Here is a 21,991-nt window from a genome sequence, read left to right on the forward strand (position 1 = left end):
CTTTCATTGTTGGCCATTTAGTGCACTCGTTCACGTGAGCAAGCACTTGGTAAATGAAAATGAAATCCCAGAAACAGCTTTGACATTCATGTCCTGGTTTCCTTCCATATTTTATCTAGATCAGTCATCAATAACTACAACTTGCACGCTAGTTTTGCAACTCTGGATTCACTTTCTGGACAAAAGCTACAATCTATGGGAAGCAAAACTAGTTTAGGAGCTGGAGGACCAGGACATTATGTTGTAGATTTATCTGCTGGAACTGGGCTCCATAACTTACACTTTGATTGGTTGAAGTTTGTCCTCCCCCCCCCCCTTTGATAATTGAACCAAATTTCAAAGCCAGTATAATTTGACTTGAAACTCAATTTGGTTGCTTGTTTTGTTTTGTTTTGTTGTTTTTTTAACTAATTCATCAGTTGGTTTCATCATCATTCAAACTTTTATACAAGTTATCTCTCTACCTGGATACCTCATAAATGTAATTAATAAAGAAAATATTGCTCAGGGGCTGGAGACATGGCTCAGTGGTTAAGAGCAGTGACTGCTCTTCCAGAGGTCCTGAGGCCAATTCCCAGCAACCACATGGTGGCTCACAACCATCACAACCATCTGTAATGGAGTCCAACTCCCTCTCCTGATATTCCTTAAGATAACGACAGTGTACAGTGTACTTACATAAAACAAATACATATTGCTCACAAACTTTTTGTGAGACCGATCTCTAGTGTTTGTCGCTCTTGCTTTGTGTTTTCTGTAGGAGATCAAGGTTTCCCAGGAACAATAGGATTACCTGGTTATCCTGGGGAAACGGGAAGACCTGGCTATCCCGGGGAGATGGGCGTCCCAGGAGCCAAGGTAAGAAGAGACTAAATGACAAACTGATTTCAGGGAGAAGCAATTGCATTCAGGAGTTGCAAAACCCTTATCAGACAAGACACTTGGGGATTAGAAATTGTAGTATATTTGTTAATAAGATATTAATGCTTTTAGTTTATTTGTAGACACTAATTTTTAAGTTCCCATGGAAACTTGCATTTCTCTCTCTTTATTAATGACCTCATAAATGTTCAGAGTGTATTGGGGCACTCCCTTCGGTGGATGTGGACTGCGAATCCTGAAGCAGCATTAAGCAGCATTTGGTACCAAAACTGTTGACCAAACTTGAAAGGAAAATGTTTGTTGAACTCTGATGTCTAAGCACACCCAGCAAGACAGACACAGAGCGCACCTAGCAAGTAGAACTGAGAAACATTCCGTGGGAAACACTGCTAACTTAATGTCTCTGCTACAGGGAGAACCATCAGTAGGCAGGCCTGGGGAGCCAGGAAAACCAGGCTTTCCAGGAGAAAGAGGCAATTCTGGGGAAAATGGAGATATTGGACTCCCTGGACTTCCAGGCCCCCCTGGAACTCCAGGAAAAGACGGGTTTGACGGGCCTCCAGGTACAACAAGTGTGATTACCTTCCTCCTTAGTGAGCTGTACTGTGGGTGCTCTAGGGGGGCTCTAGGCATTTGCACCTTGGTGAATAAATCAGTAACAAGGCCTAGTTCTTTTCTTTTTTACTCAGTGTGGCTGTTCTGTGTTCCTTCTGCCTTCCATCTTTCCTTTTACATGAGGGTCTATATCAGCATGACGATGGTATCAAGTATAGGCTGGTTTGGAAAAGTGAAGTTACAAAAGGATGAAGAACTAGCAGCTCTGGGGCCTTGCTTGGGGTTTGGTAACTGAGCAAACTCCCGGACTCTCTACTGCAGGAGACCCAGGGCAGTCTGGACCTCCAGGAGCAAAAGGACCCCCAGGGAGGTGCATACCAGGACCCAGGGGCACCCAAGGACTTCCAGGTTTAAATGGATTGAAAGGACAACCAGGTAGGAGGAAAGTTTCCCATCCAGGAACTAGGTAGACAGATGATGAGTCCTCTGGCTCTGTTTTGCTGTTTAATGTGACAAGTGTACAGCAACAAGTCCTGACTACTGTCCAGACAAGACATGTTGTTCTGGAAACATAAGTCTGCATTTTATGGCTAATCCAAATAGCTGTGTCCTGGTTATAGGAAGAGACTCAAGCCCAGTATAGTGAGTTGATTTGTTCATTTTACATAAGGAAATATGAACTCCATCAACAGATTACAAGATAAAGTTAGATTGAGTTAGTAATATGCATCCATATCCATAAACTTTCTATCAGTATTTTACTTTTGAAACTTCGATAAGATAGTAACTTTATGATGATTAAAATGGAGACGACGTACACGAGGATTCCTGGTTAGCAAGTTGTAAGTGCAAATGTGTAGTTGATTACTTCATAAGCGACATGGAACTAAGGTTTATGAAAATAAACTTAAGTGAGTCAGGCTGCTGTGAAACACACCCTGCCTATTTGGACCCTTTGAACCTGACCTGGTTTTCTGGGGAAAACTCTTTAGACTTCCATTAGTGTCTGGAGACTAGTATCCTGATTATCTGTCATAAATAAACTCTTGGCCAACACCTTAGTCATGGCAGTGGCGCTGTTTCCAGAGCATAATGGAGCTCACTTCTGGGGAGCTGCTATGTAGGTCTACGGTGAAAAACTGCGAAACGAGCAGAAAGCACAGTCCCAGAATGCACCTACAGTACCCAGAATGCACCTGCAGTACCCAGAAATAGACATAAGTGCTCTGCCTTCATCACTGCAGGACCTATGAAGTGGGTAACACTAGAGCAATAGGGATTTGGGGATTTTCTAGAGGAAGACAGTAAACAAACGCCACTGAGTGTGCTGTTTAACCCAACATCATGTAGGAAACAATTACACTAAAATATTGCATATACCAGTTGCAGTTGGTAGAGAAGGCATTTGTTCAAACAATCATTTATGTATCTGTCTTTTTATTCATAGGTAGAAGAGGTGATACCGGGCCAAAAGGAGACCCTGGCATCCCAGGGATGGACAGATCTGGAGTCCCTGGAGAGCGAGGACCACCAGGAACACCAGGTCTTCCGGGTGAGATGGGACCGCCTGGCCAAAAAGGATATCCAGGACCTCCAGGATTCCCAGGGTTACCAGGTATCCTTCTGCCATTGTCTTCTTAAGTCTCCTTCCACATTGTTCCTTTCAGGCGACCCTGCATGCTATATGCCTTTTCTTTAGCTAGTATATTTTTCCTCCTAAGTTAACTTTAAGAGAGCAGGGATCACCGGGGCAGGAGGGTGTGAAAATAGAACCATTACATTTTGTACTTATTTGGGTTATGGCTATTTTTGCTGTGAAGTAATTCTTGTATAAGATATCAACCAGTGTCTTGTTGAGGTTTTTCACATTTAAATTCCCCAGGAACGCTGGTCGGTAGTTTTCTTGTGATGGCTTAATTCTGTTTGGGTCAATGTTGGCCTTGTAGAGAACAGGCCGGGAATGGGTCCTCCTTTAGTATTTCCAGGAAGAGCTTATGAAGAATATTGCTACTTCTTGACCACTTGATAGAACTCGCTAGCAAAGTCATCTGGGTCTGGATTCTTTTGTGGAAATCCTTTAGTTTATCAGTTCGGGGTCTAGAGAGATGGCTCAGCAGTTAAGATCACTTGATGTTCTCCCAAGGGACCCACCTCAGGTGACTCGTAACCACCTGTATTAACTCCAGCTCTGGGGATCTGCCATCCCCTTCTAGCCTCTTCAGACACCCATATACATAATTATCAGTTCACAATAGTTTATAGTGTAAATTTATAATGATTAAAAACAGTCCTCCGGGGAAGAGACCAGGATAACTGCTTAACCGACACATTACGCTTTGGTTCCTGGTCAGCTCTAATCCTGTTACTAGAATCTATGGCACTTTTCCCATAAGAAGTGAACAATCAAAACTACACGTTAAAACCAACCTTAGGGTGAATGAGGGCAAAGTATGACGACCCCCATAAATGAAAACGTCAGACGAAAACTGTATCACTCGGTATGCCACATTAAACAAAGGAATAAAAACTGAGCTCAACTAAGGGCTGCCAAAGAACAAATCAAAAGGTAACAGGAAGAAGGAAAGAGGACAAATGTCCCAGGCATTCGGGGCACTCTGTTTTCAACCACAGTGTCATTTGCTACAATGACATCCAGACAGATGAAATTTTAAGTCGCCAACACACCTCCTACACAAACCTGGTTATTTTCCTATTTACAAAAAAAGCCATCCACTCCCAGTTTTCTCTGTCTACATTATTTTATTTTCTGGAATGTTTTGGGTTTGTTTTTTGTTTTTTGTTTTTTGTTTTTTTTGTTTTTTTGTTTTTTTTTTTTTGTATTCTATATATCACGAAGTGCTTTGTGTTACTTTGTTGCCATAGGAGAGAAAGGAGAGGTTGGAATCATGGGCTATCCTGGAACCACTGGCCTTCCGGGGCTTCCTGGGAAACCAGGCTCACAGGGGCAGAGGGGTGAGTGAAAAAAGACGTCTTTCTCGGTCATGTGAGGTATGGATAGTGTTCACTTACCTAATCACAAAAGAAACTGTGATTGTCAGGAAAAAACAATTGTCAATGAAGATCGCGTTTGCTTTTCCTGTGGTTTGTATTATTCTCTTCCCCGGTTTGACTGGATCTTATTTTCGCCCTGCAAACCTACGCCAACACTGTCAAGCGCTGTGTGCTCAGGGACACTATCAAGTTCGAGGTTCTGGTCACACTTCGGTTCTATATCATATGCATGTTGCTAACCTTTGGATTCTGCTGCACTGTAAGGACCTGCTGTGGTTACTCCTGTCTATCAGGTAACCTCGGAATCCCAGGAGTAAAAGGGGAAAGAGGACGCCCGGGAGTCAAAGGCGAACGAGGCGAGAAGGGGAAACCTGGGCCTCCCCATGCACCACACTTAAAGGGGGACAAAGGAGAGCCTGGACTTAAAGGTAAAGACCTGTTCCTGTTTAGAGTCGGCCGATTCTGGGACTACGAGACTATGGGAGCAAAACCCTTCAGTTGACTGTGTTGAGCCGCCTGCGCGGTCACACAGCCATCTGGAAGGTGCACGCATTCATTTTTTGTAATAATTTAGTTTTATATAGCGATGCTCCCTGCAGCATTAGTTACAGCCACAGCTTAGGTGTCCTTCAACAGAAGGATGGACATACAAAACCTGGCGCGTGGGCACAGTAGATTTATTTCCAGAAGATGAGAAAGAACAAAGTTAGGATGTTTGCAGGAAAATGGATTCAACCAACAATAACTAATTCACTAATTCAGTCTCAGACGTTGTTGAGCCTCAGGCATTGTTGCGGAAAGTACTTAATCTCAGACCAGGGGTTCCTACTCCGCCTTTGATCATTCAGTTCCCAGATAACACACACACAGCTTTTATATTTATAATAAGCCTTCCTCAGCACTACAGTTGGGCAGATATCTACCCTCTAAGCTATTAGTTTTTACCTCCTTATCAATAACAACGAGTTATGACTTGCCGTGTTCCGCTTGCGTCACTCTTAACTCCAAGGGCCAGCTCACGTGGCTGGTTTTTAGCATTCCCTTACCCCATGGTGTCTTCCTCTCTCCTTCCTCTCCTTCTTCCTGCTCCTGGTGATCTCTCCTCAGACCCAAGCCCAGGAACCAAAAGCTCCGCCTTTCTCAGTTCTGCCCAGCTATAGGCTGAAGGCATCTTTATTGACCAATCAGGGATAACTGGGGTCAAGGTTACAGTGTCCCTTGGGTCTACCTTTAGATTTTATCATCCCTGGGGACAAGTAAGCCTTAGTGGCCGGTATTTAGCATTACACTACATTGCAAAAGACCAAACCCCAACTACCATATGTTTTCTCTCATGTGCATATTCTAGATTTTATACGTATAAACACTATCATATAGTGCATATAAAAATCAAAGTACAAAACTGTCCAAGGAAACAAAGACCAATAGGAGCGGGGGTGATAAAAAGGAGAGTGTGGTGGGGTCTGGAGGGGAATCTGCTCAGAGTAACTTAAATTCTTGCATGAAAATAACCTTCTGTAACTCATTATAGGAAAATAAATATCATTTTCTTTTTTAAAATGCTCTGAGCCATCGAAGTGACCAGATGTAATAGCATAAGCCTGCAATTTCAGCACTCAGGAGGCTGAGGCAGGAGGATTGTGGGTTCTAAGGTAACCTGGACTACAAAGTAATTATCTTGTAGCAAAGAAAAAAAAAAAGCTAAATTCACAGCAACAAAAACAGTGTTTCTGATGGAAATGGAAACTTCTGCTCCAAATTCTACTTTATTCTATTAACTATCGGGATAGATTTTTCTGATTGCTTGGAAAAGCATCTTCTCATGTTCAAAGTCCTTGGAGAATAACAGTCTCCTGTTGACAGGACAACATCTGTTGTCCTGAACTTTAGCCTTTCGGCATATGGTTCCTTGTTAGGCGTGACTATTGGAATAAAAATCAAATCCATTCAAATCATTTCAAATCACCTGCCTTTTTGCAGGTGCTTTTGTTATACAATTTATATGACCGGTATCAAGCCAACTCTTAAGAGGGCTCAACTCTCGTCCTCTTCATCAGATTGGACCTCAAGCAACACTAAACAAACAGAATTTCAGGGTAAAGCATTACCGTTGAGGATAAACTCTCACCGAAGAGAAAGCATTAAGAGAATACATAGTTGTTTCAGAGCCACATAAAATACTATACTCCATTACAGTGGAGAAAGATCTCATGTGGCTTTAGAAATCAGGTATTCATCAATATCGTTGTGCTTGGCACATAAGCATTTATTTACTTAGGAGACAAAGGCTGCCACACCTTTGAATTTAAGGCCAGCCTGCTCTACACAGCAAGTTCCAGGCCAGCCAAGACTACCTAGTAAAACCCCAACTAAAATCAAACAAAAGCAAATTCTGCATAGCCCATGTTAGAGAGACTGAATAGAGTCTTTCCGGGCATACCAAAGAGCTTCCTGAAATTAACATGTAAATTGAAGAGAGACCCAAATCTAAGAATTTTGTCAACAAAGAAAATGAACGATCTTTGGGGGAAAAAATTAACTTCTAGGACATACTTATTTTTGATACAGGAATGGTAGGAAGTAGTAGTTATCATCTACTAAAGTGAAAAAAATGTACTCAAGTAAAACTGTATGGTGTCACTTAATCCTGATACATAGTGAGGATTGCCACAGATTGAATGACAAAAGGGAGTATGTCATCTTTTGAATATCTGCATGGTCCACGTGTTTTAGTATAGTTTTGACATAGGATCTCACTATATAATCCATACTGGCCTTGAATTTGTTATGTAGCCAGGCTGGTTTCAAACTCAAGATTCTCCTGACTTAACCTCTTGAATGCTGGGGTGCCATGACACACCCACTTTTTCAAGAATGTGAATTTGACACACAGAGACATTCACTCCAGATTTGGAAGAGATATCAAGGGTAAAAATCGGTGGTAATCACTATTACTTTGAAACGTCTGAATGGGAACCAGACATATCTACAGAAAACCATGAACAAATGTAAAGTATGAATGAGAAATAGAATACTATTTAACGAAGGCCTACGCAGCACCATGTCCAGGTACTATTGCACGCTTGATAAATATCAACCCAATCTCACAAGCCAAGGACTGCTAATCTCACAACCTACGATTGCTAATCTCATTTCCTACATAGGCATTGAGAGATCAAATTGCTTACCCAATGGAACTGTGAGAGGAGGCAGCTGGCACCAGTGGTCACACTTGTCCTTCTTTTGATATACTGCCAGGTGTCTAGGCCACAACTCCTAGAGAAAATAATTCCCAGGAGCAGAGAACTCAGCAAACATGATAGTCAGAGGAGCCTCCATGACTAGGGTTCAGAAAAGCTCTTGGGTCCACGGCGTTCTGAGGCTCCCATTCCTACTGGCAGTTGGTGGCCACTGAAGGAGAGTGTTCTAGTTTACTCTGAACAAAGGCAACTTGGGGAGGAAAGGGCTTACTCTGCTTACGATTCCAGTTCACAATCCATGATTTCGGGAAGTTAGGGTAGGAACTCAAGAAGAGTCCGAAGCAGAAAACATGGAGGAATGGTGGTTACCGGCTCTTCTCTGGCTTACATAACCCAGGCCCACCTGTCTGTGGTTGGTGTCACCCACAGTAGGCTGAGTCCTCCTGCCTCAGACATAATCTCTGACAGACATAGCTGTAGACCAGCCTGATCAAGGCAGCTCCTCAGTTAAGGTTCCCCCTTCTCAGGTGCTCTAGTTGTATCAAATTGACAATGCCAAGACAGAGGGCCAGTTAGGTTTTTTCCCCCCAATAGTGTGGCCCATGACGGCTTGCCCATAACCTAAGGTATGGAACCACACACCCGTGCATGTATGGGCGGCACTAATTAGACTCAAGGGATTGCTTTAAAAGGAAGAAAAGGAGGAAAAAGAAGAGGAAATTGGGAAAGAGCTATGCAGGGAAGGGTGTATCCAGGAGGAGTTGAAGTGAGGGATAAAGGATAATGTCTAAATATATTGTATTCATACTTGAAATTAAGAAATAATGAAGTGTTAGAAAGAACTGGACCTCCTTATACTGTATACATGTCTCCAGCCACATGCAATGCGTGTGCTCAATGCCAATTTTTTAATGTCTGTGGGTTAGGCATTTTATTATGTCCTGAATACATATGTATCACTTACTGGTCACAGTGAAACTTAACAGTTTGGTAGGGAGAAGAAACATTAGTGGGACCTAAACACTGTTTCAATCCAGGCAGTAAATGTCAGGTTTTATGGGCCATATGAGGTCTCTATTGTATATTTTTCTTTGGCTTTCTTTGTTTTTATAACCCTCTAAGGATTTATATAGGTACACTGTTACTTTTTTTTTTTTTAACAAATCAGCCTTTGCTCTAGAGCCTTATAAACTCAAGCCAGGGCCTGTGAGATGGCTCTGTGGATGGAATAAAAGTGCTTGCCGCGTAAACCCAATGACCTCACTTCATTCTTCAGTTTACATGAAGGCAGATAAGCCCCACTAAGTACATACATGAATGAATGGATGAAATCAAGCTATACATGGCCTGCAGGCTAGAGCAAATGCGTGCGCTGCTTAGATATACACGCTTAGATGCTGGCAAATGGAAAATCAAGGGTGAAGAACAATCTTTCACCAACCCTTTCTCTGCATGGGCTGTTGTCTGGAGATCCTGTCTTGTCCTATGCTTTCTTCATCCAATTGGCCACATATCTGTGAGGCTGAGCCACAAAACAATCTCCCTTCCAAAAATCCCCCCTCGTGTCTCCTAGTGTGCCCGACTGTACTACAGAACTTATCTCACTGGGTGGCAATTGCTGCTCGACTGTCTCCTTAATTAAGCATGGAAGGATTGGGCAAGGGGAACGTGACTCATTTTTGTTTCCAGAGCACAACACCAGACCTGGCTGTTAATTAGACACTTAATCCATATGTAAACAGGTGCATGAACAGGAGAAGGCAAAAACCCAGGACAGACTGCGGAATGTTCCGTGTAGTCGGGCAAGTTTGTAATTGATTGCTCGTAAAGGAGTGTCCATGGGTTTAAACTAGCAGGAGGATAAATCAATCAGAGTCAAGTTCTAGGGATAAGAGAGTGTCCTGGGGTGTTAGTGAACTTCCTCTCTTTTCTTTTCATTTTTTTTTTAAGATTTATTTATTTTATGTCTGAGTACAGTGTTGCTGTCCTCAGACACACCAGAAGAGGGCATCGGATCCCATTACAGATGGTTGTGAGCCACCATGTGTTTGCTGGGACTTGAACTCAGGATCTCTGGAAGAGGAGTCAGTGCTCTTAAACACTGAGCCATCTCTCCAGACCATTAGGGAATTTTCTAGCTATGCAAGACTACTTTGAAATCCTGGCACTGTTGCTGATCGACAGTGTGAGTCTAGACAGGGTCTTTGACTTAGCCAATGCCTGATAAATCTTAAGCCATAAGAAATGGACTGAGAGTGGAATTGTTTATATAAGAATAGTGTCAGGGTTGGGGATTTAGCTCAGTGGTAGAGCGCTTGCCTAGCAAGCGCAAGGCCCTGGGTTCGGTCCCCAGCTCTGAAAAAAAGAAAAAAAAAAAAAAAAAAAAAGAATAGTGTCATACACTGCTTTACTCCAAAGAAATGAAGAGATATTTAGGCTGCTAAATCTTAAAATGTCTTGTGCTTGTTTGCAGTAGTCTCAGGGACTGAGCCCAGTGCTTTACACATGCTAGGGAAGAGATCTACCACTGAACAACAGCGCAACCTTTCAAATGTTGCTTGAGTGCACCTCATGACGAGAGTTGCCTGATTCGAGCCATACCCTGTGCTAATGGTTTCTAGACTTCAGTTCATTCAATTCCTCTAACAAAGACAGAAGCCTACACCTCTCCGTGCTCATGATAAATATGTGACACTGTACTTTGGCAATAACTCGTCAGTTTAGACCAGGGTATGAATGAGTATGATAAGCTTTCCGGCTGACACTCATGGCGACATGAACTTTAGACATACACTCTACCGCAGAGCCGTATCCCCAGCTTCCTAATGTTTGCTCTTTACCTTTAGGGTTCGTAGGAAATCCAGGTGAAAAGGGAAACAGAGGCAATCCAGGGTTACCAGGCCCCAAAGGCCTCGAGGGAGTGCCTGGGCTACCAGGATCTCCAGGTATGGCTAACTCTCCCAGAGAAACTTCATGCTCTAAGCTTTCCTACACGTAAATGTAATAAAGCTCACTGCTAGCTTCATTAGGTCAAACATAAAATCTGCCTGGAAAGTGTTCCAGGAAGAATATGTTCTAAATTAAGCCAAAGTATATGTGTTCAGTAGCTGGCATCGACCGACTGAAAAACATCCTACCCGCGATTCTGCTTTTATACTCGAACGTTTTCTTTTTAACATGTCAGAGATAAAAAAAAAATTAATGCTCTATTCATTTTTGCTTTTGTGTCTTCCTTTGGGAAACAAGTTATTGGGTTTGCAAAGCAGTTTTAAGCTGTAGTCTCTTATCCCAGCCACCTCATTAGCAAAATAACTTACAGGGCAATTAACCTTCAGGCTGCTGACAGACTCTGCTGCAGTACAGCCAGTCAGAGGAGCCACTCTTGTCTGCTGATGTTGGTCTGAGGGTGGCTTTGAACAGGCCTAGTAATAGGACTCTCACCTTACTCAATTTTCCACATCCTAAGACCCCAGTCCTATGGTGAACCCTAGCTGATGGTGAAAGAAGTTAACCCTTAACCAGCTAAACTAGGAGTTCTGCACTTACCTACTTCTAGGGAACACATGTGGGCCACTTAATGGCATATTGTTCTTATGAGCCCTCAAAATCACAACAGCTGTAGACTTCCTGTGCTTTGGGTTATTTTGATTTTTCATTTAATCGAAAGTTCTGTACCTATCTACCCGTGAGAGCAGAAGAGATGTGTTGCGCACATAAACCCAGGAACTGGTCATGTGACTCTGTTTCTTCTCAAGGCCCTAGAGGAGATACGGGGAGCAGTGGGGATCCTGGAAGACCAGGACCACAAGGCTTGCCAGGAAGCATGGGGAACATGGGGGTGCCAGGTAATGCTATCATCCTGTATTATGAGCCAGCAAGCTCACAAGTCAGAACTGGAGATTTTCTGTGGTTTTCTTTCTTTCTTTTTTTTTTTTTTTATTTAATAGAAAGTTTATGTCAACCAGCTTTGCTTTTAGACAAAGGTTCTGTGTGGAACCAGAACCTGGGCAGTAACAAGATGTTTAACAATCACGTGTTATATAGCCCAATATTTATGACTCTGAAAAGCCATCTTCTTGGAGAATGATTCAGACAAGCATCAAGATGGGATGCCTCCAGATCCCTCTTTCTCTTCTCTTACCTGATATCTGTCCTCACTGCAGGCCCTAAAGGGAGAAAAGGAACTTCAGGATTTCCAGGTGTAGCTGGAAGACCAGGCCTGCCAGGGATCCCTGGCCCCCAGGGAGATAAGGGGGAGCCAGGTTATTCAGAAGGTGCAAGCCCAGGACCACCAGGACCGAAGGTATACAGACCACTGACACAGTTACATTTCGGCAGAGGTGGGGAACCTTAAGATATCAACAAAGACCAGACTCAGTCCAGGAAGAAAAAAGAGACATTTCTATCCATTCAGGCAGCTATGTTTTGGGGTTTGGCAGTGGTATTGGTGTTGTTTATTTGCTTGTTTGTTTGTTTGTTTTAAACACATTCCTAAGTATTTTCACAATCGAGTCTATTTCATGTTCTCAATTTGGAAAAATCTATCTCAGCCACCAAGAAATGTCTCTGTCCCTGCCACTTAAGTGTGCTCACACAGAGGGCGGTTGGTGACAGGCCCCCAAAACTGACAGGGCAGGGTTTCTTTCCTCCAGATATAAAGTTTTTTTGTTCTCGATGTTTCTCACCCGGAGATTTTGCATTCTATATGCAAAACCCTTTGTCTCGTTAAGATGAAATAAAAGGCATGACTAGAACAGCTCTTCGACATCATTAACAAGTAAACCATGTGACCTTTCAGTGGCCTTGGCTCCTCTTCTAAGTTCATTTCCTACAAACCTTTTTTTCTGCACATACCCTAAGAGTCGGAGGTGTGCAAGTACAGAGTCGTTAACAGACATTCCAGGAAGCAGGACTTGTTCTTTAAGATTTTTTATTATGTACGCAGTATTCTGCCTACATATATACCTGCATAACAGAAGAGGGTACCAGATCTCTCTATAGATGGTTGTGAGCCACCATGTGGTTGCTGGGAATTGAATTCTGGACCTCCGGAAGAGCATCTTAACCTCTAAAACCATCTCTCCAGCCCCAGAAGCAGAGGTTTTAAACAAGGGATTTCATGTCCCCCACCCCCCCAAAGAAATGTAGCATCCTGAGTGACCCATTAACCTAAATTGTATGTAAAGTCCTTGGGTGCATGTTTTTGTAAAGGGAGCAGATAATTTTCTATCAGATGTCCAAGGGTTTAAGGATTGGATTCTTTTTTTAATTAATTTATTTATTTCATGTATATAAGTACACTGTAGCTGTCTTCAGACACACCAGAAGAGGGCATCAGATCTCATTACATCATCTGGTTGCTGGGATTTGAACTCAGGACCTCTGGAAGAACAGTCAGTGCTCTTAACCACGGAGCCATCTCTCCAGCCCCAGGGATTGGATTCTTATTCAGTCCATTACCAGCTCTGTCTAGAGTCAGGTTTTCACAGGTGACAACCACATGAAGTGTTTAGAGCTCTGCATTGGCCACAGGCCCATTTCTCTCAGGTTAGGAAGGCCTGGTACGAGAATAGTATATTCCAATCAGCCTTGATGGAAACCGTGTAAGTCACCATCAGCCATGCATGATCTGAATTATCATTAATCTGAGATACAGATGAGAAGAATAGTAAAGCAGCCAAATTGGTTTAAACATGTGATTGGTAGACATGGTTTGTTTGGGTTTTTTTGTTTTTTGGTTTTTTATTGTTTGTTTTGGTTTTGGTTTTGGTTTTGGGGGTTTTTTTTGTTTTGTTTTGTTTTGTTGTTTTTGTTTTTGTTTTTTTTATTAGCGTTGTATCTACAGAACACTTATCTGTTTAGCCTGCTTCTTATTTCCTGTCACTCACCCCAATGTTTATGATTGTTAGATAACTCTCTCCCGGCTGGACTCTGAAGTCCATGAAAGCTGTGTGCATCATATATGGGTTTCCATTCTGTCTTCACATAGACCCAGTGCTGTCTGAGATCCCATCTTGGCTAAATGTCCTGCTCTTGTTCTCTTAAAACCCTTTCAGTGTCTGCATTTCCATCTGCACTGGGCCTCACAAAGCACGAGGCTAATCTACTCCTCACACATTTCATGGTGCTGGCCCGTAGCAAATACACAGCAGGGATTGATAAGTCAATAAGAAGTTGTTTTTGTTTCGTCTCGTTTTTTTACTTAATCCTAACTACATATCCTGCTTATATGAGAACTTTAAAGGTGTTTGACTGAATTTAAGGGTGATCCAGGATTGCCAGGTGACAAAGGGAAGAAAGGAGAGAGAGGACTACCTGGGCCACCTGGACATTCGGGGCCTGCTGGACCTGACGGAGCCCCTGGGAGTCCTGGGAGTCCTGGCCACCCAGGTCAGTGTAAGAGTAACTTTTATTTGCCTGATGTAATTGTCACCTCCAAAGGCTTACTGCTTCTGTCCGCTAACCTACGCCTACTCCTGGAAGCTTCTAGACTCTGTACAATGTAGACTCTGTACAATGTGTCTAGGCCTAGACTGTTTTCAGCCTCTGAGAACTGCTGCTGAATCAGCTCACCCGTTCCTAGTTCTTTGTGATCTCTGACTGGCTGGTTCAAATCAGCTGTTTGGCCTCAAAGCTTCTGACTCCTCTACAAGCTGGCTCCCCTCTTGGCCTCTGACTTTTTTTTTTTTTTTTTTTTTTTTTTTTTTGCTCTGCATGTCCTCAAACGAACTTTAACAATCTGTTCTCAAAGGTGGCAGCAGTGTGTAGGATGAGCCTTACATTTTAGAATCGCCTTTGTAAACAGAAAGCTACAATTTCCGGTGTGTGCGGTTGTTTTGATTCAGCTTTGAAGTTGAAATTCTGGAACACTAAAAGATGGTGACTTAGTTAGGAAGGCCTCATTCTACCGCTCAGCAGACTGAACTCTAAACGCCGGCTCTTGTAATCAAGATGTCTGAAGTTCTGCCTCAACAAATTCAGCCTAGAGGCCTGAAACAGTTCTAGTCAAATCTTAGGTTAGAATGATATAGCCAGGCTTCTAGCAAAAGCACAGACTGGGTGACATAACAGATGCTTGTTTTCTCACAGTCTGGAAACCAGAACCCTGAGACCAAAGTTCTGGTAAGCCTGGCTCCTGGGAGACCTCTGGGCTTGGCTAGAGCCTTTTCTTCCTGTCTCCCCTTGTGTTTGCATCCAGATCTCGTACAAAGATGCCATTCGTGTTGGCTTAGAGTCCTTGCTTTCATTTAACTTTAAAAAGAATTTTCAATACAGTTTTTAGCTGTGTGTGTGTATTTATTTATTGCATGGGCATTTGGTGTGTGGTATGCCTGTGGAGGTCAGGGAACAACCTGCAAGGACTTGTGGGAATCAATGCACTCCTTCTATCAGGTGGGTCCTGGGGATCAAATTCAGGTTGGCAGGCTTGGCTGCAAGCACCACTCCCCACTTAGCCACCTTGCCATCCCCAATTTTTGACAACCACATTGCTAAACACAATGGCTTTCTGAAGCACTGGGGGTTAGGACTTTAGTCTATAAATTTATGACGAACATAATTTCACCTGTAGTGCTATTTTAAATCTTTTTCTTTCCTGGCATATTTCTGATCTGGATCTTGCTATCCATGTTAGGTTACAACAAGTGTTCTTTTTGTTTTATTAAAAACAATTGCTTGACTGGAGATGAAGCTCAGTAGTGTAGCATTGCTTCATATACACAAGGTCCTAGGTTCAATTCCCAGCCCTGGCAGGAGGAGGGAAAGGTAGAAAAAAATGTATTTTTTAAAGATTTATTTACTTATTTTATGTATATGAGTACACTGTTCAGACACACCAGAAGAGGGCATTGGATCCCATTACAGATGGCTGTGAGCTACCATGTGGTTGCTGGGAATTGAACTCAGGACCTCTGGAAGAGCAGTCTGCCGGTGCTCTTAACCACTGAGCCATCTCTCCAGCCCTGAAAAAATTGAATTTAATAAATCTAAAAAACAACAACAAGAAAAGCTTTGCTAAACTATTAGGTTACAGCTGCAGGCTTACCTCAATATAATTTAAGTGGGAGATTCGATAGATTTGCCGTTAGCTCCTGAGTTTAGCAGTTCCTCAGACATTGAGCAATTTGTATAGGGATGGAACTTAGGGTGTCAGGTTTGGCTGCAAGCACCTTTACCCACTGAGCCATCTTGTTGGCCCTAATTGTTAAAAACCACCTTGCTAAATACAATGGCATTCTTAGTAGCTGTGTGTTAGAACTTCAACATAGGATCCTTCCCAGGAGAAATGTTTTTCAGAAGAGATGTGTGAGGTGATCTTTTGGGGATTTCCCTAAGGGCAGCTTGAGCAGGGCTGACAGGAGCTGACTGTTCAGTGGATGATGTAACTACTTACACTTTGCTGTTCTTTTCTCTCCTCTCTCTGGATCTTCAGGAAGACCAGGTCCTGATGGTGATTCCGGTCTTAAAGGACAGAAAGGTTTCCCCGGCCCTCCAGGAAGCACTGGCCCTCCAGGTTTCAGTTTAAAACTTATTCTACCCCTCTGTGTGGAGAAAACACACTTTCTAAACCACTACTCTATCCCTTGCAGAATAGTGGGGTTGATAACACTACCTAATGAAAGTGTCTGCCTGTATAAAATACCACGGTCATCGTAGGATAGTATTAATCTAGGCATAGGTTTTTGGGGTTTGGGGAAGGGTTTGTTTGTTTTTGTTTGTTTACTATGAATGCAGTTACACATAACTACAGTTCTGAAAAATCAGTACCTTTGAGCACTTTCCACCAATCTCCCTGGAAGGGGGCCCAGTCTTTGAGTGGCATGGTTTGTTTCTGTTTATTTCAGGCCCTCCAGGACTCCCAGGACTTCCTGGACCAATGGGTATGAGAGGCGACCAAGGACAAGATGGAATTCCTGGTCCTCCGGGAGAAAAAGGAGAAACAGGTGCAGCCTGTCCTTCATCTGCATATACATATGAATGAGTCATATATATGTATGTGTGTATGCATCTATAAACATATGCTTATACTATATATTATATATTAATTATATATGATATATTATTTATGTATTATGTTTTATGTTTTGTATATTAAGTACTATATATTATATGTCATATAATATGTAGAGTATATATAAGTATATATAAATTATATAATCTATGTTATATATAATTTAATATATTAATATAGAATTATAGAATTTTATATATGATATATAATTATGTAGAATATATTATATAATATGATTATAAATAAATTAAATTTATAAAATATAAAACATAAATATATTATATAAATAATAAATTATAAATAAATATTATATATTATATAAACATATTATATTTGTATTTTATTGTGTATGTGTATATTATTATACATATATATTGTATTTTATAATATATTATCATAGAGTATAATTATCATAAGATATATGTATATTATATGCAATTATATATAATACATATAAATATACAATAATTACATGTAGAATTATGTATATGTAATATATAGTATTGTACATATGTTTATGGATTCATTCATGCCATAGTCATTTTGTGGAAGTCAAGAGGATGGTCTACAGGGGTTGATTTTCCCCTTTACCCCACATGGGTCTTGGGGACTGAGTTCAGGTCATTAGTCAGAGAGGTCTGAGCCTTTATTTACAGGGCTGCCTCCCTGACCCTTGCCTTTAATATTTGTTCTACCCATGGATTTAATAGCATTTAATTCCATGAGGCTCTAGTAAGTCTTCACTGACAGAACGGGTGGTCTCTGACACATCCTCTGCATGCATCAATCGTGTTTGCTTCACATGTAGGACGGAATGAGGTTAATCAAATGTTAATACATCAAAATTACCTCTTCTAGGCTTGCTGGGGGCCCATCCAGGCCAAAAAGGGAGCCCTGGTGTACCAGGTAGGCATTTCTTCTTCCCTGACCTTAAATGCACATTTCCAAGAGCAGAATCTACTTCTCTTGATTTGACTTGTCAAACAATGTAACTTGGCAAGTGAAAGGTGTCCCAGTGATAATACTACAGTCTTAACAGTCAATCAAAGCTATCACCACAATAAAGGACACGTTTCCAAAGCTGTGGAAACATGCTATCGGATTTTCTTCTATGCAAGCTTTTAGACATTTATATGTATTTGTTGTTGCTGCTGGTATTAGCTGGTTATGGCAATGATTTGACTTGTGCAAGAATACAGGTGGCGGTGGCTTCCCTGGGACACTCGTTGAGTGTCCTGCTGTTGAGGTATGGGGTAGTTCCATTTCCCACTTTGATTCCAGCCCTTTTGGTTCATGTTCTTGTTTGTCCATGGCTTCCCTGAACCTCTATCAACCTCGGAGACACCACAACTTATCCAATATATTCCTCCAAGTCTACGGGTGTTTCTTGGCCGGCCTCAGGTGTACCTTTCTCAAGCCAGTGCCATAGGAGAAGCAGAGTCTTTGAACACTTTTCCTTTCTGTAGAGGAAGAAAGCAAGAGAAACAGCAGATTGTTTGCACCCTTCCATGATCTTTATTATCCTGGCACCCTATGAATAGGAGTGTTTCAAGATAGTAATTACGCTTTCTTATAACCAATGATGCCATGACCCAGCAGAAGATGAGTAGATGTTGGAACTGGTCCTCGCTGGAGCTGGAGTGTGAAGCAGGCAGGAGCTGCTCTTTCCCGTCATTTCTTAATGACTTGATTGTCCTTTTGGTCAGTCTCAGTGTTTGCGCACTGAGCCTTCCATACCCTACGAGTATAGAGCCTTTCCCTATCCCAGTGCCTAGTTGTAGAACAACATACAAAAGAAAAGCTTCAGTTCGTGTCATTAGGCTAAGCTCAAAACTCACTGGAAGGGAAATGCTGTGTCTGCATTACTCTGCATTTGACTGCAAATAAAATTTCAAAGGAAAAAGTCATACCTTAGACCAAAATCAACAACAACATCAAAAGCTTTAAAAAAAAAATCAAATAGTCCAGTTATGGAAGTGACCGCACACCTCAATGCCCCTGCGATAACATACCATGAAGCATTCATCAAAACTTGGAAGATATGGATTGGTTTGATTAGTTTATTCTCCCAGATCCTTAAGAGAATACATATTAGAGAACAAAGAATGAAATTTTACCAAAAATGTAATATAAAACCCACAACATGACATGAGTACATGAGGTCATTGCTGGACAAAGACAGCACTACAGAGGCAGGCACTTCCTTTAACAACAGGAATTACAGGCACTACAAGACTAAGGAACGTGAAGACACCGGGGACAATACCAGAACATTCGACAGTTTCCCTTTCTCACTCTAGGTCTTTGCTCCCTACCTGACAGAGACCCTGCCCACAACATTCCTTCAGCCAACAGCCTCAGCCTCACTCTCCCCTCTCCTATACGCATACCATTTACTCTCACAAACAACACAGGTTGGGGGTGGGAAGGGTAGAGAGATGGCTCAGAGGTCAAGAGCTCTTGTTGCTCTTGCAGAGGTCCGGCATGCAGATGCATGTGGCGTACAACCACATCGAACTCCAGTCCCAGGGGATTTAGTGCTGTCTTCCAGCTTCTCTGGGTACCAGGCACGCACACGGAACACAAGACACACTCACACTTATAAAATAAAATCCATAAGTCATTTTTTTAATTAAAAAAATCATAGAGATGGGAAAGAGGAGAGGAGATTGTTTCCAGTCAATACTACAGTTTTCATCCAGGAATTTCACAGCACAGTTTCTTGAAGGTTCTCTGAGATGACAAATGATACCTGGTACTAAGCTGTGACATTTGGGGTCTTCTTTCAGACCTCTTGCCATGCTTATCCCCCCCCCTCCGCTCCCCTCGGTCTCACAGATGTGGGAAAGATTCAGTCAGGAGACTGAGCAGGATGGCAGCTACCTCTGTGTCTAACCGGGTACCAGTTCCAAGCCCACATCACGACCCTGAAGTTTAGCTTCTCTCTGCTCTATTGAATTATCTGTAAATAAATAATGCTGCTATAAAGTCCACCAAGTAGTAACTGGGACTTACATATGCACCACACTTTAGATCTTATAGCGTGCCCTTTGTCTGTAGCTTAGCTGAACAGCTGAGCTGTGACAGGGATCTCTTTACTTTTAAAATAAGACAATGAAAGACTGGAGGGATGGCTCTGTGGTATGAAGCGTACATTATCTGTAACATCAAGACTAGGAAAGCTCGGGGTTGGGGATTTAACTCAATGGTAGAGCGCTTGCCTAGCAAGCGCAAGGCCCTGGGTTTGGTCCCCAGCTCCAGAAAAAAAAAAAAAAAAAAAAAAGACTAGGAAAGCTGAGACATGCAGATACCTGGAATTTAATAATCAGCCATCCCAGGCAAGTTGATGATCTCTAAGTTCTCTGAGTGAGCATTTTTCAATAAATAAGACAGAGGAGCATGTACCTACACACACACACACACACACACACACTCACACCAAGTAAAATCAGACAACAGATGTGTAAAATGTAGTGATTCTGCCTAGATCAAATGCCTACTCAGAGGAAGACCTATAGATCTGTATTTTTGTTCTCCAACCATTTTTTTAGAAAATTCATTATGAATCTTAACATTTCCAAAGAAAGTGCCTATATTACAGAAGCTAATCACAAACTGTAAACCCAGCTGAGCTTCCTTCCTTGCAGGTGTCAAAGGAGACAGGGGAGTTCCAGGCTTGTCTGGCCTTCCTGGCAGGAAGGGGACCATGGGGGATGTTGGACCTCAAGGACCCCCAGGCACCACTGGACTCCCAGGTCCACCAGGTCTGCCTGGGACCATTGTCCCTGGCCCAAAAGGAAACAGAGGTCTCCCCGGCTTACGAGGAAATCCAGGTAGAGCGCTTCCTTTCACAAGTTGGACTGGAAGTGGCATCTGAGATCAGATGTGTTCTTTCTGTCATTACCTCGTGGCTTCTTGTGCTGTCCCCAGTCTTCTTCACTCCTTTCATATCCCCGACTGTCATACACAGTGAGTTAGTGTGAAGTGGCAGGACAGCGGCCCGGGTGGGTAAAAGATTAGTACATTCAATTAAGAATTCTAAAGGCAGACCTCTGTGGTTGAACACGTGCTATGCATCAGGCTAGATGTTTCCCCACAGACTATGCTCAGGGAGATGTGGGTCCTTTCTACTCCCCCACCCCCACCCCTGTGTTTCCCTGGCATGCTCTCTCTTAGATATCACCATGAGCCTGCCTCCCAGCAGCAAAGAAAAGAGCGTTTGGGACAATAACAAGGGGTGGAGCTTTTGTTCCATTAAAAAAAAAAATCTGTGACAGAACTCTCAAGAATCCCTTCCTGGCAACTCTGATGGACTCTTTGTGAACCCAGGTGAGCCAGGTCCCCCTGGACCTCCAGGACCTGTCGGAGAAGGCATAAAGGGTGACAAAGGATTTATGGGCCTCCCTGGCTCCAGAGGTCTGCCTGGAATGGTAGGGGACACGGGTGCACCAGGTCAACCGGTAAGTGTGGAATGTTACTAACACAGTTCTGCCTTGCTGCCGTTAGGCTGCAGTCGTAGTGTATATGTCGGCACTGGTCACACTTGCTCTCTACCACTGCATGTTAACTCTGGAGAACTGACAGCTGTGTGTGAGCAGCTGCAGCTGAATGCAGCACACATCCACTCCTTGTGGTACATCGGTGTACTGATGGGACACACCTAAGGTCCCACAGAGCCCAGGAAATCAAAGAAGCTTAAGGGCTGCGAAGATTTCACCTCTATAATGCGTCTAACACATGGGTGTGTATGGGTCACCTATGACTCTTGCTCATTTAAACTCTGAGCTATTTCAGCTGGGGAAAAAAAATCTAAGTACCTAGCAGTTGATAAATGTCCTCAAATAGCCTCAAAGAATAGTCATTATGCCCCTCAATTTGCTATCTTATAAATATGTACATACACACACACACACACACACACACACACACACACACACATCATCATCATCATCATCATCATCATCATCATCATCATCTAATAACATAACTTGAATTTCTTCCTATTATTATGTACCTGGTTCTGGCAGGCTCAGTTTCCTTGTTCATCCACCTTACCTCTCTAACAGAATGTACCCCCGTCTGACAATACTTCCCTTTAAAATGAAGCCAGCAGTAGAACAACTTACAGAAATAAGAGCTAAGCACCCTCTGCCCCCAGCGAGTATCTAAGGGAAGGAAGTGTCACACTGGCTGAATACTGCCATTTTAGGACTTCATCCTAAGTTTCCCTTGGGCCACTCAGCTGACTCATGACCACAGTGGTAAGGACACACTGTGCTTAGAGTCAGCTGTGCTTACAAGCCTTTTCTTCATAAAATTCAACTTTGTTATT

General features: G+C 42.5%; 1 protein-coding gene across 3 annotated transcripts in view; it reads left to right on the plus strand.

The window, feature by feature from the left end:
- The window catches only part of Col4a3 (collagen type IV alpha 3 chain), a 129,099-nt gene that overhangs the window by 88,440 nt on the left and 18,668 nt on the right, over positions 1-21,991 (plus strand). For 2 of the 3 annotated variants that reach the window (NM_001413988.1, XM_039083897.2), the window contains 15 exons: positions 761-858; positions 1,295-1,445; positions 1,759-1,872; positions 2,885-3,052; positions 4,321-4,410; positions 4,743-4,877; positions 10,496-10,594; positions 11,405-11,494; positions 11,813-11,952; positions 13,913-14,039; positions 16,081-16,161; positions 16,493-16,591; positions 17,518-17,565; positions 20,307-20,492; positions 20,989-21,119. In NM_001413988.1, coding sequence (NP_001400917.1) covers positions 761-858; positions 1,295-1,445; positions 1,759-1,872; positions 2,885-3,052; positions 4,321-4,410; positions 4,743-4,877; positions 10,496-10,594; positions 11,405-11,494; positions 11,813-11,952; positions 13,913-14,039; positions 16,081-16,161; positions 16,493-16,591; positions 17,518-17,565; positions 20,307-20,492; positions 20,989-21,119 — 1,757 coding nt within the window. Of the gene's footprint in view, positions 1-760; positions 859-1,294; positions 1,446-1,758; positions 1,873-2,884; positions 3,053-4,320; positions 4,411-4,742; positions 4,878-10,495; positions 10,595-11,404; positions 11,495-11,812; positions 11,953-13,912; positions 14,040-16,080; positions 16,162-16,492; positions 16,641-17,517; positions 17,566-20,306; positions 20,493-20,988; positions 21,120-21,991 lie in introns of those variants that run through there. The other variant, XR_005488938.2, reaches the window with a different exon arrangement.

This window comes from Rattus norvegicus, chromosome 9, assembly GCF_036323735.1.
Source record: "Rattus norvegicus strain BN/NHsdMcwi chromosome 9, GRCr8, whole genome shotgun sequence".
NCBI classification, from domain to species: Eukaryota; Metazoa; Chordata; class Mammalia; order Rodentia; family Muridae; genus Rattus; species Rattus norvegicus.